This window comes from Coccomyxa subellipsoidea, assembly GCF_000258705.1.
Source record: "Coccomyxa subellipsoidea C-169, whole genome shotgun sequence".
NCBI lineage: Eukaryota > Viridiplantae > Chlorophyta > Trebouxiophyceae > Coccomyxaceae > Coccomyxa > Coccomyxa subellipsoidea.
In genome coordinates this window covers 717,749-733,211 of record NW_005178026.1, presented here as the reverse complement: position 1 = coordinate 733,211, position 15,463 = coordinate 717,749, and the positions used below count along the sequence as shown (strand labels likewise).

General features: G+C 51.6%; 2 protein-coding genes across 2 annotated transcripts; both read left to right on the top strand.

Moving 5' to 3' along the window:
• Window positions 1-697: 697 nt before the first annotated feature.
• COCSUDRAFT_3622 (hypothetical protein) lies at window positions 698-4,710 on the top strand (the record flags this gene model as incomplete). Its single annotated transcript, XM_005644423.1, has 9 exons — window positions 698-785; window positions 995-1,139; window positions 1,397-1,532; window positions 1,827-1,997; window positions 2,321-2,386; window positions 2,789-2,803; window positions 3,204-3,475; window positions 4,047-4,137; window positions 4,594-4,710. Coding segments are annotated over 9 exons (1,101 nt in total), but the record flags the coding sequence as incomplete, so codon positions are not given.
• A 4,141-nt stretch (window positions 4,711-8,851) lies between these two features.
• Window positions 8,852-14,506, top strand: COCSUDRAFT_44337 (hypothetical protein; the record flags this gene model as incomplete). Its single annotated transcript, XM_005644422.1, has 10 exons — window positions 8,852-9,853; window positions 10,067-10,198; window positions 10,506-10,619; window positions 10,990-11,058; window positions 11,413-11,511; window positions 11,756-11,890; window positions 12,282-12,419; window positions 12,869-13,033; window positions 13,460-13,717; window positions 14,075-14,506. 10 exons carry the CDS (start codon window positions 8,852-8,854, stop codon window positions 14,504-14,506), a joined length of 2,544 nt encoding a protein of 847 aa, XP_005644479.1.
• Between the last annotated feature and the right edge of the window lie 957 nt (window positions 14,507-15,463).

Genomic DNA, 15,463 nt, shown 5'->3' with positions numbered 1-15,463 from the left:
GTGTCATCCGTCAACGGCCACGCTGACGCTGTCGAAGAGTCCGATCTGTACTTGTTGTTCCGTTGTACAGATTATGTTGGCCTTTTAAGCAGGGCCGAGTCTCCCAATTTCTATAATGTCCCATGCATCGTCCTTTCTTAAAAAAAGTCTTTTCTGTTGGCGCCCCGAAAAATTCAAGGAGCACGACGGTGAGGTGATCGTGGAGCAGGCTCGTCAGCCTCCAACTATTAAAGTATGTGATGTTGCGGAGACCATATCGATAAGGAAAACAACTGATGGAAACATTGAAGCCCAGTCACCCGCGTCTTCCTGCGGAACATGCTTCTTCGACCCTGAAGAGCAAGGCAGCAGTGTGCCAGAAAGGTGGGTCTGCCACATTCCTCTTTCTCTCGCAGTGCTTCTACCATACAGTCCATAACTGTAAATTATTGACTGTACTCGACCGCCACTGCACTCTAAGATATGCACTCTAACGCTGGATATCTCGATGGCTGACTTGATTTGCACATGCAGCAGCTCCAGCTGGTGCTCCGTGCCTGAAAATGGGCAGAAACAAGAAGAAATGTCCGCTGAGGCCTATTCACTCGCGCCAAAAACGCCAGACAAGGCCGACATTTACACGAACTGGTCCCACAAGCCAGCAGTCCTCACACCAGCGCAGATTGAGCCGCCCTGGATGAGCACAGAACTTGGCATTCCCCCAGCCAGCAGAAGAGACCGGTTGCCAGATCCCAAGGAGACCCTCCCAAGCCTTAACCTTTTTTCTCTCGTCAAAGAATGGATTGGTGCGGCGCGCCAACTTTGATTTTATTCTCAAATCCTGCAATTTTTTATCCTTTTATTTCACAAGCAGCATGCGCTGCTGCTGCTTGCACATGCTTGCACAATATGCTTGTCTAGAGTAGTATTTCTTCATAGCATCCACCTCTGAGGCCAGAATATTGCTGATTGTTTGGTTGCAAATTCAATACTCTTTTTACCTTCTCATGGGCAGGCAAGGACCTGCATAAGCTGGCGCTTCCAACGCATGTCAGCGAGCCTCTGACTGACCTTCAGCGCAGAATAGAGGCCTTTGAGTCTTCAGAGCTCCTGGATCAGGCAAGCCTCAAGCCCCTTCAACAGACGATTCTTTTCGCTGCGTGCGACGTTGATATCACACCCATGGGTGTTGAGTGCTGGGTGCAATATTATTTCTGTGGTGAAAAGGGGCAGCACCACGAAAAGGCTGCTTAACACCTGCATTTCAGCATCCTTTCTTCTTTCCATTCAGAAGAGGCCCATAAGACGGGCAGCTCAAAGTGGCAAAAGGTCAATGGCCCTTCCAAAGTAGATGAGTCACTGAGAAGGGAAGCTTACATGTGCAGGCGGCTCTGCTTCCAGCCCAGACAGTGGAGAGGTTACTACAAGTCTCAGCCTTTGTCATATCAACATACAACACCGTCAAACGCAACGACAAGCCCTTCAAAAACCTGCAGAACTCAACCTTTGAGTTGATGTACCCCGAGAAAGGCATCCGGGCCATAGGAGAAAAGGTAATTCTTGTTTCTGGCCATATCACATCTTCCCTTGCAATGTTCTTTTGCTGGGTGACATTCCAGGTCACGTGATCACTCGTTTGTATATTCCTGGGACCCTTCAATTTGAAATCCCCCTGCAGCATTACTAATCATGGCAGTGTAAATCTGGCAGTGAAAGACAGCTGGGTTGTTTGTCTTGGTGGACCTGATCGGCACGCTCACTGGGTCTGCTGGGCAGATTTGATGATATACACAATTACCCATTTTTCAAAATATGAAATCAAAGTTGAATAAGTGACCCATGTGCAGGTTCGGCATATCCCTATAACAGTGGCAATGCATGTCGAGGGGCGTGGATGGGTGTATGAAGCGAATGATTGGTTCTACATGGCTCTGCGGCCCCCGAACTACGCCCTCTTCCGCCCAGTCGGAGAATTCTCTGTCAAGTTTCATGACGGGGACGAATATGTGTGGAACTCCGTGAGTCACACATGCTGCCAAACGCTTTCAAAATCCCTTGCTGTTGATGTATACGGCCCTGTAGGTTTTTGCAGTTGTGTGCAGACGCTCTTGGATTCGAGGACCTTGAAACTGTAATCAGGGGAGACTGCTCGAGTTGTTGGCTCTAGGGAAGCCATAGCAAATCATCTATTGCAGGAAAGACCACGGGAGACAAGCAGCAGTATTCCTTTACACTTCCTCTGTGGGCGCCATCCAAAGCACCAGCAATTTATTGTGAGCTTCCAGGTCCGGTATAGACTTTCTTAGGTAGGAATGACTAACAGTTAGTGCCACTGGTGCAGGTGAATGCGTGCGTGCATAATCTGGTAATGGGAAAACGCTATTGTGACCACGGCGGTCAATTCTATGTCACTTGCCTTGGCACAGGAGACACGATGCGCGGGGGCATCGATTACTCGCTGTTCCGTAAAAGCACTGATGAGGTGTGCTTTAGAAGTATCGTTCTTTTGTACGTACCCATACTATCTTTCATCAGGGGGTCCTATATCTGACCCCCTGGCCAGGTCTTTGAGCTGCTCGCTCCCCGCTGATTCCCCCGCTGAAGCTGTCATTTTGAATGTCATTCTCAAAGCTTGGAGGAACAGACGGCAAAGGAAAGTGCCCTTGCAACCAAAAGCAGTCCAGGCGGGCTGTTGTCAGGTGGCGTCAAGTTGACTGGACAAATCAATACAGCTTTGAATTTCAAGTAAGCCATAAGGGACACACCTGAAACAATGGCGCTATGTGCGCAGGTGACCTTGTCTCTCGAGAGGCAGGGGAACAAGGTAGAAGGAGTGGCGATGTGGGGGTTTTGGAACAGGGAAGTCTGGGCTCAGTACCCTGATGGAGCACAGAAATGCCTGTGGAGGGCCAAGCCACCCCATATCACCAGCAGCAAGTGCGCTGTCATCCAATGCCCAGTGACTGCAGTTTCAGTACTGAATCTTGAACCATATCACCAGCAGCAAGTGCGCTGTCATCCAATGCCCAGTGACTGCAGTATTAGTACTGGTTCTTGAATGTACTGTTGATTTCCCAAAGCAACGTTGCTTTGGGAATCAACGGCTGACGCATGCTCTCACCTTCATTTCAACATTTATGGACAAGTCTCAGCCCGCTGCAACCTGGAACATCTGACGCCCAATATCTTCAATGCCACTGAATTTAATGGTCATGCCATCTAAGCAGTTAAGCCTAGAGGAATTACGCGTGCAGGAATCTGCCTGTGGCACATGCAACCTCGAGAATTTTGAAAAACAATCCACGAAAGGTACAAGTTTAAAATGGACTTTAAAGTTTTTAACATTAGAAGCTGTGTGCTGGCGCAGGTTTCTATTCCCCGAGTGGGCGCTGCATCTGAATGAGCTGACGCCTGAGCTGATGACTAAGCTGCCCCCCACCGACGACCGGCTGAGACCAGACATGCGACTCATGGAGCACGGACTACCTCGCGGTCAGTCATTTGCAAGAATTTTGAGGAATTTTGAATTAAAGTTTGAAATCTGGAACGGGTAGTCTGAATAGTTAGTCATTGTTTATCTGCTCTACAGCATCTGACTGGACTTGCAGAGGGTCTGTTGCAAGCAAGCAGGGTTCGGAGCAGTGGTACTTCTAAGGATTTCCGCTGATAGCCAATGTGACTAAATAAAAAAAATAGAGTAAACTCTCTGAAGCCAAAACAATGGCTGACAACGGTGTTCGAAGAGATTTCTGGCTCAGCTTGGTGGTTTCTGGGGGGCATTTTAGCTGCAAAAGATCAATATGGCAAAAGATTTTGGAGCCGCCAGACTTCTTCTGTGCAAAGACTTCTCAGATCCTGCAGCACTAGAACATTTAGACCGGCCTCATCAAGTCCGATGGAAAGCCATGTGGTGTTGTAAGCTTGGCCCTGCCATCTGACTTAGCCTCTGCAGAGCAGCTGTGCTCATGACAACCGATCGGCTCTGCGCAGACAAATCAGAAAAAGGAACAGCTGTAGTTCCGTCATTTGAATTCGAAATTGAAACTATACTTGGCGCAGGCAAACAGAGAGAAGGAGCGTCTTGAAGCGAAGCAGCGGCAGGAGCGAAATGCTGCAGAGGCAGCCGGAAAACCCTGGCAACCCCGCTGGTTCGAAAAGGTTTGAATTCTGACCATTTGAACCTCAGAAATGTCCTGTCTGATATCGCATCTGTCTTCTTGCCATGGCAGCAATGCATGCAGAATACCAAACATCAATTGTAGGCTTGCTGGTTCAAAGGGTGGCCACACACCTAGCTCTGGACTGCTTCCTTCAAGGTCAATGAAGGTCTTTCGGCCGGTTTTCTTGATGTGGCATCACATGGACATGTGCTCAAAAATGCCTGTGGGCCTAATGCATGCATGTATTCCATGTTTTCTGAGACCTTAGAGAATATTTGCAAGGGTTTGTGCCTTTTTGTGCAAGGGATAGGTTTGGTCAGGCAAAGCTGCTGGATCGGGATCACTGTCAAGCTCCCATGCATATAGCACCAGGCTGATCAGCAAGTGAGCAATCAATTGCATATGCATCCCGCATGTTTGTGGTTTTTTTGAGAATGTGTGCATGCACATGCAGGTGCCGGGGGGGCTCCGGGGGTTTGAGAAGTACAGGTACAAGGGGGGTTACTGGGAGGCGAGGGAGAACGGAAACTGGGAGGGGGTCCGTGACATCTACGGTCCAGGCCCAAATGATGGCTCAGGCCCGGAGAAGCCAGCACAGTTGATCTTTTAAGGAAATTGTTCTGGGGTTGCAAACGATGGAAATGTGCAAATATCTTATTGGAAAGCCTACTGTAACATCATGTGACATCATAAATGCTTCTTTGACTTATATCTTAGCTGGAGGATGTAAATTTTACGATCTGTGGTCGCAAGCAGATCGTACTCATGTTCAATACAAAGACCTACTGCAAATAAAAAGCACACCAAAGTACATCAAAATACACCCTCCCATGGCTTATTGGATGTTCCAAGATCTTGACCAAGCGCTCGAAATCATCCATATAATGCAGCACTGATAATATGGAATTGCCAGAAGAAATTGCTGCTTGGTTACAGTGCCATGCACCTGACAAGGCAGGATGTTGGAAAAAATTTAGTTAGTACGCCCAATACTGAAGGGGTGCAGACGGAGGTGGGCCCCAATGTGTTATGGCCTGCCCACATTCCAAATCGATGATCATAGACAGAGAAAGAGTTGAGAATTGACGCAAGGGAAGCTATTGCCCTCCCAAGCCCCATGTGCGTACCACACTAGTTGGGACATTTCAGGCGGTGCTTTTTTGCTTCCAGTCAAGATCAATGACTCATGCTAGGTTTCCCAGGGGAGGGTCTGCTCCATTCTTGTCATCTCAAGAAAACATCGAAGGAGAACCTTCATCAGTTGGTCAGTGATGTCACAAGGGCTCGGCTGCATCTTCTCGAAATCGCAAGAATGTGAAACTAATGTCGGCTGCAAATTTGCATTGATTGACCTGTAGGCCGCCCGTGTGACCTGTTCAGCGAAAGCCCTCCATCACCACCAGTGAGAACCCCGAGCGACACCTCCTGTCATCCCTCAACATGGCTGTGGTTCAGATCCGCCGCAACTGGTTTCCATTCTGAATAGACGCGTAAAAGCACAGCACACACTGAATTGCGCGGCACAATACACCTCTTTCCACGGCCATGCGCAAGAGCTGCGCCTTCGAGAGGTGAGAAGCAGCAAATGCTCTACGAACCTAAGTTTTGAACATACAGCTCTGTATTGAATGATGATGGCCCCGGTGTGCATTGTTCCCGCCGGAATAGCACCCACAGGCGAAGTCGCCTCAATCTCAAAGACGAGTTTTGCTTTTTAGGGGAGCCTGGCTCAGAGATGTGTTGATCATCCCACTAGTATTGTCTTGTGTTAGATCTCATTTGTATTATGTCTTTTCTCGGAATTAGAAAGAACGCTCAACGCACTGTACGGCAAGTGTACCCAATCACGTCGTATACGGATCATCCGTTCTTTTGCGCGCAGGAGGTACTTCCAATCCAAGCTGCATCCAATCGCGGAAAACCTGGAGTATAATCCCATGAGAATAGCAGTGCGGCATAGGGCCAAGTACCTTGGCTCCGTCAGCTTGCCCGCCCAGCAGCCATCACCGCTTGATGCTTCATCTCGGGACCTCGTCCTCCAGTCTTGCACGAGATATACTGATGCTTTGAGCGATGATGAAGGTACCATTGCGTCAAAGGTGAGCGTTCCATCACACTTAACATTTGATTTCCAGTAGCTGTCCACTGTTGCTGCAACGCCTTCAACAACATACAATGAAAGGGGAGGCTGCACTTTGCGATTGTTTTGGCCTTGTTGGCAGTGACGCCCCAAACTATACTCTCTACTTCGTCTGGGCCACTGAAGTCCCCATATACCAAGGCAAGGAAGGGGGGCCATGGCATGGAGCCTGGGAGCAGTGTCTGCAAAGAGCATTATTCAATCATTAAAGAGGGTGCAAAATTCACACTGCTCTGCTTTGTGACTTGCCTCTACGCATGCATGCAGGCTCACAGCTGCCACATCAAGCATGAGCATGAATGCTTGCCCAAGGCGCAATTAGACACTGAGAGTGTGCAGACCTTGCGTGCCGCACTCAGTGCAGCTTCCAAGGCACACCAGAAGATTAGTCTCTTGCCCGGCATAATTAAATGAGCCATTGCTCCAATGATCAGATCTGGGACCTCTAGAGTCAGCCATCGGATCAGCCCTGGGCTGGAAGCGATGCGATGACTGACTGACTGAATGATTGACGGGCAAAATGCTATTTTGTTATGTACCAAAACAAGTTTATTGGCTTTGCAAGCAGTTGAGCGCGATTGCAAGGATCAGCCAAATGCAATGCAGCTTTCAAGCGGCAATGCTACAACAATGCTTTCTAGGGTTCAGATCTTGAATGGCACACAGATGTTGTGAATTTCAGAGCAGTGCTTAGCACCTATGAGGCATAGGGACTGCGAATGATGGATCTTAGCGTATGTCATGGGTGATCACAATTAGCGGGGTCACAGCTGACAGTGCAAGATGTTGGTGGAGTTCATCTCTGGTGTGACCCAATGCATGGTTAAAACCCGAATGCAAAGACAGCAAGAGGCTGCATTTCAGCTCACCGCGAGTATTTGATACTGAGTCCGTACTGCCGTAGTACACATGGCTTCAGTGAGCTCTGTCATTTGAAAATTTAGTGATGAACGGTGTCACTGTAGACTCCTGCTGGTGGGTACGGAGCCAGCACCGATGCAGTCAGGCATGCTTTGTCATGCTGGCAATATGCCAAAGTGGTGGAAGGCCATTCCAGAAGCAGCGCTGCCCCTCTTTAGCACTGTGTAAATTCCCTAAGATCATCTCACTATTAGTAAGATCTTTGCTAGATATTCGTAGGATCTAGGGGTCCTGGGCCTGGTGGATCATTTTGTGATCATCATTGTGCTGTTGCTGCATGACGTGCGCACGTGCATGCAGTTGCCACGCAGCCCTGTCTCTTATGGCTGGCGCCCGCTCTGGTGTGTTGCCTGCATTCATCCTTCTGACTCTTCTCAGAGAAAATGTTTCATAGTCCAAACTTTGAACGGCTCTCTGAAGATGCTCAGGAGGCTCTTTTGTCCCAGATGTTTGATGAAAGGACAGAAACGTTGCATTGGAATGTTATTGGTGCCAGCTCTGTCACTTTTGTCATGACTTGATGGGCGGCCAGACTTTGCTGGAAACATGTGTCATACTTCCGAGATATGAGTCTTAGTATGGGATAAGTGAGCCGCCTGCTGCAAGCGCGTGTGGCTTTAAATTTGGAGTGCCTCAAATCTGGAAGGAAGGAAGAACCATGGGTGCATACAGCGTTTAAGCCTGAAAAGATGTTCAGGACATCTGAAACAAAGTACTAAACAGCCTGTACAAAACTCACATGTCCGACTGCCGCAGTCAGGCCAGATCTGAGAGGGTACCCCCTGTGATGACGCCCCGCCTGACCGCACGTGGAAGGGAAGGCAAAAATATTACGCGCTCGGTTGGTTGCCAATTGGCCCGGATCTCGCCAAAAAGGTTCGGCAGCCTCCAGGAGGATCTCACTGGCAGGTAACACATCGGCGAGGAGGCCCATAGGTGAGCTACTGCAACCCGCGTAGAAACTTTCTTACCCCTTCTGTGAGTGTTGCTTGTCGAGCAGGATAATCCCGGCTGCGCATGACGCTACCGTGCATTTTTGCAATACAAATTTTCCTCCGAGGATGCATTATCGACAATTGGAGCCCATTGAGCAAATATTAAATGGCTCGTCCTCGAGAAGCTGGTTTTAACATTGTACTACAGCTAGGGTTGGAGGGGCGGCTTTGCCCGACTGTGACTTTATGGCTGGTATTTATAGCAAGTAATAGTCGCAGCAATGTAAACAGTGATCTCAGATTGGAGGCCTCGAGTTCGTGGGTCCGTGAGGAGGTCATCAGAATGTGGGTCCGCAGTTGGCAACCTCAAGTTGGCATTATTCGATGAGTGGATTGGCGTCCTATTCACCCACTGAAATCAATCTACCTTAAAGATTGGACCTTGGCAGCATCAGAGCGCTAGAATCCCAGAACCTTGTTGATCTTCGTGCGTTGGTCTCGAGTAAGTTCCGGTCAAGTGATCGAGGGCTTTTGCGGCACAGCCGGCCACTAGGGCACAAATTGACAGACTCAACGACCAGTACGTGTCAGAAGAACTTGATGATCCGCCAAGCCGGCCTCGTAGCAGATTGAGATCCTTGGGTGCGGCACTTGCAGGTTACTAACAGGAGGCCGGCCATCGCAGACGAGCTGTCTGAGCAGCTGCTCGCGAGAGAATGGAACCCCTAGAGCTTCATAAAGCGGTGGGATCCGTGTTCCGCAGCCTGGACGGCCTGAGCTGGCCGGGTGGGGCGCACTCGGGAGCTGGCCTGGACCCAGATCTGCTGAAGTGGTGCTGCCCCATGGATACGTCCACAGAGGCCTCAGCTCCGCGCGCAGAGGAACATAACAACGTCAAATTCCTCGACAGCTTGTCCATCGACCATCTGCTGACCACCTCCCACGGAACAGGCCGCAACAGGAGCAGCCTGACAGAGGATGCCTTCCTCTCATCCCTGCTAGAGCCATCCCTCCTGACCCCGGATGCAGACTCTGCACAGAGCTGCCTCTTCCCCCACATGGATGTCTGCCCGCCCAACAGCACAGATGCCAGCAAAAGCATGCAGAGCCCCCCCCAGGCGCCTGCTGACAGCGAACAGGACAGCCCCTGGGGCTTGGCCTGGGAAGCAATGGAGTCGCGCATGCTCGGTGCAGAGGACGGCCCACAGCCGATCTACGACATGTCGCCGGCCTGCAGCATGGACCTGAGCAGCCACATCAGTGTCGACTGGGAGGGCACCACCACAATCAACCAGGCCTGCTCAGCGCAGCGCGAGGGCAGCACCAGCAGCGAGGAGAGCTGCACCTACCTGCCTGCCACCTTCGGCTTTGCCGCAGCCAAGTTCCTGCCCGAGCCTGCAGCCTGGGCGCCACGCGCAGACGCGAGCCCGGCTGCGGCCAAGCCGGCGGCTGGCATCGCGTGTGCGGCCTCGGCTGAGCCGCCGCCGGCCGCTGCACAGCCGCCGCCGGCCGCTGCACAGCCGCAGCCGGCCGCTGCGCAGCCGCAGCCGGCCGCAACCGCGCAGCTGCTCGCAGCTGAGCTGGCAGGGAAGCCAAGTCAGGCAGCTGCGCGGCCAGCCGCGGCGCGCGTCGGGCCAGCGAAGCGGCGGCGGCTGCGTCCGGGGTTTGACCCGCTGAAGAGCCGCCAGATGCAACGCGACTACATGCAGCGCAGAAGGGTGCGTCCTCCTTTCAGGCTTATCATTGGCCTTACATGCACCCAATGACTTCCTTAACACGACCCCATTTCCAGACAGTCCTGAGAATTTCGTAGTCCTGTGTGCCTGTTGGAGATTATTCCCAAACTGCCTGGCTTGAGAGTTTTCCACAGCGGAATTTGTCACGACGTGCTTGTTCTATGGCTGATCGAGAGCATGCTGTTGTGCGAGCAGGAGAGGGAGGCGGCAGTGCACGCGGCAGTAGAGGAGCAGCTGCAGAGGAAGGCTGCCCTGGAACGAGACGTGGGCGCACTCCTGCAACGCCACGAGCACCTCACTAGCCAGCGGCCCTGGCACGAGCACCACGTGCGCCCTTGCTCTCGGCTGATTACTGACCACATTCTCTGTACCTTGTCACCTCCACAATACACGGCACATGCGAGTTCCCCCACCTGTGTCCTAGCGGTCCAGCTGGCTCCTTGCCATCCACTGGGTCCATAATCAGCACAGCATCATTGAAACGCACTACGATCATCCCCTCGTTTGGCACCACAACTCAGAGACAAGTCAGTGGCGACAGGGGTGACAGAAGATGACAAATGTAGAGCCTGCCAGCATGACTTACCACCTTAAGTACTCTGTCTGATTTCAATTTCTGCTTTCTGCCATACAGGAGGCAGTGAAATTCACGGCTGCAGTTGCTTCCCTGCTGCCAGCGCCCGCTGGCGGCAGCAGCAAGGCGCCCGCCGCAGATTCCATGCCTGACATGCTCCAGAAGTTCATGCTGGTGCGCTTACTACTCTGGTTTTCCTGTCCGTTGTCTTACCTGGGGACTCTAAGTACAAACTTACTAACTACGTCCATAGCTGGGGTTCCTCAACCTCGGTGTGGTTGAGGCATTGTGCTGAAGGTAATGTTTTGGTGGCCTATATTCCGTCCATCTGGATTCCCCTGTATTTTACATTTTGACCTGGCATAAAGAAAACTCAGTGTCGACATGACCTGCCTGTGTTGCAGCCACCACAAGTGCTCACCGTAGCCGCATATCACTTGCGCCACCTTGGGTTCTTTTATCATGCGCATGTGAGCGATACCTCAGAAATGGATTTTGAATGTGGTTTTGAGTGTTTCTGAACAATTGGAAGTGGTTGCAACAGGAGCCGGCGGCCACGATTGACCAGATGTATTCGTCAGCCGGCCTGAAACCCCAGAAGGAGGCTGCTCAGGTGAGCGCGCATGCCAGATGCCAAGCTTTGTCAGTGGCGTGAAAACTCCTCCTCAGTTCACACGAGCCATGCTTGTCTCACTTCAGGGCTGCAACCCATGTCTTGACTTCTGCCCTGATAGAACCTGCGGCGCAGGATCAATCTGATCACTGCCTGTGCCTCATGCGCACATCAAATGAGAGTACATTTTCCATTTGTCCATTTTGGATTCCAACATCCAATTGAGCAAAAGCCTGTGCAAGCAATACCGCGCACCCTGCCAGCCAGCTGCACTCCATATACCGTGTATCTGTCGTTCCTGCATTCAAATTCTACTTCAAATAGTGTCTCATCTGTTGTCTTATGGGGTATCAGGCGTCTCCAGCTTCCAAGGAAGCGCCACCGGTGCAGCCGCCAGCGCTGAGCGATGAGTCAGCGGCAGCCAGTGGCGCCATCTCATGGCGATCCATCGTGGTGAGAACACCACCATTTCTCACAAGCGGCAGAAATAATTTCTAGTCACTGACTAGGTGACAAAGTTTGTCTTGACTGGTACGATGTCCCTGTGCCTGTTACAGCCAAGCAGTGACTGGTGACTCCAAAGCCTTGGCACTACTCTTCACATCAGCCTCCTGACGGCCTCTTGCTGTGCCAACATCGGACAAGCATGATAGCTCAGAGGCAATAAGCAGTTTGGATTTGCACTTGAATTCGACAGCCTGTGACCGTGTCTGCAGGCGTGCCTGGCCTGACAGAGGACCAGAGGAACGAGATAGCTGCACTGTACAGCACCCACATGGAACGCAACGCAGACCTGCACCAAGACTGCCTCGACATTGCAACCAAGCTGCAGGTGAACCTCATTTTGTGCCTTAAAAATGGCTGCCACCACCTTTTGGGATCACACAAGCGCAGAAATCTGCTGCACCACCCAGTAGAACCCATCAATCTCCTAGTACCTGGCATGAAGTGGATTCTCAGGCTCACGTCAGTGCTCAGAAAAACATTATTGAAGCCCCTTCTGCTCGTATGGACAGGGGGTTCTATATCTTTCCTTCTGGTTAGATATTGAACCCCCTGGTATGGTACAAGTCTTCTGTAGCATGGAACAGTACTTGCCTAGACACTTATGCCTACACTGCTGATCAACTCCTGATCATGCATTGATTGAAGTCACTTTAGGCAGGATATCTCCTCCTCTGTGTGAATATGAGAGTGAGGCCGATTGCGCACCTGCTGCGCAGCTGCTGCCGGGAGTTGAGGGGAAGCTGACGGATGGCATGTGGCCAAATCTGGCAACGCACATCATCAGCAGCCAGCTGTCCAGCATCACCAGAAGCTGCCAGGAACTCATCGCCGCCCTCACCACCGCCTGCTGCCAGGTGCGCGTCGGCTTCCCTGCCACAAAGCGCCCGCACACAGACCCGGCTTCCATCCCTGAGTCTCAACAGAATCAGCATCAGAGTGTTCACGGTGCCACGGAGACCATTGATGAGCTTTAGAGGCATGCAAGGTCTTTGTCATTTTGAATATAGTCGTGTGAGCAACCGGGCTACAGGAGCATTGTGACTGCATCTACTTTCGGTTCCTGCAGGCAGCTCATCCAAAAAGCTCTCACCCCTCCTTTTTTGAATGGCACATATCTGTTTGGCTGGGCTCTGAAGCCAATTAGATGGGCAAGGTACCTCCATCCAAGATCGATGCATGCAAGGACATGCAGTGCTCAGGGGTTTAGGCAACTGCTGCCAATGCTTCTTCACATGTGTAGATGACAGCTTATTGATGATAGACAGGTAAAGACAATCTGACCCTCAAAAGTGGCTGCATGCAGGTGCTGAGCGAGTACCAGCGCAACTACCTCAAAGCTCTGGCGCCTTCCGGGCCGCTCGACCTGCGCCAGATGTGCCAGGAGATCGTTGCGACCGGCAAAGCGTGCACAGCGCGCAAGGCAGCTGTCAAGAAGTCTCCCGCACGGACTGCTTCCCAGTCCCTGCAGGTGTGCTCCCCTGGCCCTTGCCCTAACTCCGACATTTGCCCACTGGGTCTTTGCTTGGATCTGGCGAGTCCATCAAGGGGGTAGGATTACCACAGCCCTTCAACTGCAGCTTGTCTGCAGACGCACCTTGCATCTTGGCACAAAATGCTTGTAATGACAAGAATATTCTTCCCGAGTACTGAGTAATCTCTACTACCATGGGATGGCATACAAGCAGACTTGATAGCCTTGCCACGTATTCGTCTGCAATCCTAGGCCCCTGCCCCCCTCTCATGTCCACAGTGGGACACACACGTGCGCTGCCCTGTGGTAATTACACTTGTCTCTATGTATCTTGTTCTGGGAAACTTGCAAATCCCGTGTAAGCCGTGGAGTTTTGCCTCGAGTGTGAAAATTGACACTGGCTCTGTTGTTTCTGCTGTGCAGGAGCCTGCAGCTGGCGTGGAGGCACCGCCGGCATCCCCAGCAGCCGACAGAGCAGCTCTGCTGCATGACTGCAACATGGCGCCTCACTTGAGCAGTCCACCAGCCATGCAGGACAAGGTGCAAGCTGTGGCACACCTCAATGACACAGGTCATGTCAGCGAATGTGCTCAGCTGGACAGTGTGGCAGGGGCCGCTGGATGGGAGGCTCCTGCAGATCTGCACAAGCGCGGTCTGCTCGAGTTCCTTTGGGAAGTTGAGGTGGGTCTCCTCTGCTGTGGCCTCTGATAAATGCATGCTCTATCTGTACACTTCTCCAGTCTCTGCACAGGGGGTTGAAGTAGTGATCTGCTCAGTGCAAGCCTTACTTGCGCGCCTTCTGCAGTCTCTGCGCAGGCCATCCAGGTTTGATGTGCTGCCGGATCACCAGCATTCATATCTCCCTGTGCATGCTTCAATCCACATCTATGTTTGCCTGCTTAAATGTGTGTTGTGATGTTCCACTTTAAAGTTTCCCATCGTCACACAATTGGGTTGACATGGATGACAGGATAACAACACATTGTGGTATTGCCACATGTGTAATGTAATCAAGGTGTGCATGCCTGTCACATGCAGGACGGTCCCATAACCAACGCGCCGATCAGCGCTCCTACCAACATCCTCCTCAACAAAGGCGCCACCAACCAAGCCCCGCTGAGCATTCCACAAGGCGCCAACGCACTTGCACGGTCTACCGAGCGTTCCTTCTTCGGCGGCGCCCAGATCGCGGCAATGCCTCCTCCCTCCAAGGCAGCGAGGAAATTACAGGGCCCCGTTTCACCTGAGCCCAAACCTCAGCTCTTCCACTTTCCTGCTGGCAGCGCGCAATTTCCAAGCAATCCCCAGGAGCAGGCATCCAGCTTCCAACAAATATGGGGCCCGGCCGGGTTTGCCCCTTGCCGCGCCGATTCAAATTCGAATTCGAATTTGAGTTCGGTGGCAAGAAAAGGGCCGGCCTGGACCCCCAGCTTCCTGGAAAACTGGGGTTTTGCAGATCTCTCTCGCTAGCAAGCCTGCTGACCAGTGAAGCCCTGCATTGCAACCTCTGAATTGCAGAGCGCTTGTGGGTTGAACAATTCCGATCGGATTTTCAGTTTGTATTAAGGAGCCTGCCACACACCGTTGCTCTGTGACAGAGCCCCGCAAAGTATGAATCTGATTTCATGAGCTGAAGTAGATTCTGAATTGCAGAAATTTCCCGCGCAGTTTCTGTGTTGAAATTTGCGCTTGCCCTGCCAAAGAGCAGGGCTTAGAGTGATTGGCTGTGGGTGTTTCACCCGCTGGCCAACATGTGTTTCACATGTGTTTGATGACCAGATTAGTGGATTTGAGAGGTTCTGCTGACTCAGATCAGCGTGAGACTTCTTTCGCTAATAACATACTGTTAGATGTGCATTTGAGGCACCGATTGAGGGGTGTTCCGGGACATTTGAGGCCCGGACACCAGGCTATCGTGCCAGAATTCGAGTTCAAATTTTTTGGTGATTTGGGCGCGCAAACACTTTGGCGCCCCTTGTGGCTGACATTTCCGAGATATGAAAGTCTTTAAGTGTACGCTGCTTGGGAGACGTAGGTCTGCTGTGAGAGTGTGAGCCTCGAGCCCTGCAGCGGTATTTAAATTAAAAAATAACAGAGTTAGACATCAGAGTTTGAAAAGCAGGGAGACAGACGCAGTTTCAAGCTGAGTTTGCACAAGTCGCTCCCTTGCTCGCTGTGTCTGGCAGAGAAAGGCGTCATTCTGATGTTCTGATAAGTCTTCAACTGGTACTGCCTTTCTGCTTGAGAGCAGTCCGTTCTGCATATCCGAGGCAGTTGGTTTTTAGCAAGTCACTGCAGATGCCTTCGTCTGGTCACTAAAGTTTGGAATTTGAGTTGGTCTGCCCGATGTACTCTTGGTGTTGAGAGTCCTTTGCTGCTGCGCCCAGTTGAGGGTACAGCGTTTGAGAGATCCGCTGCGGACAGGTT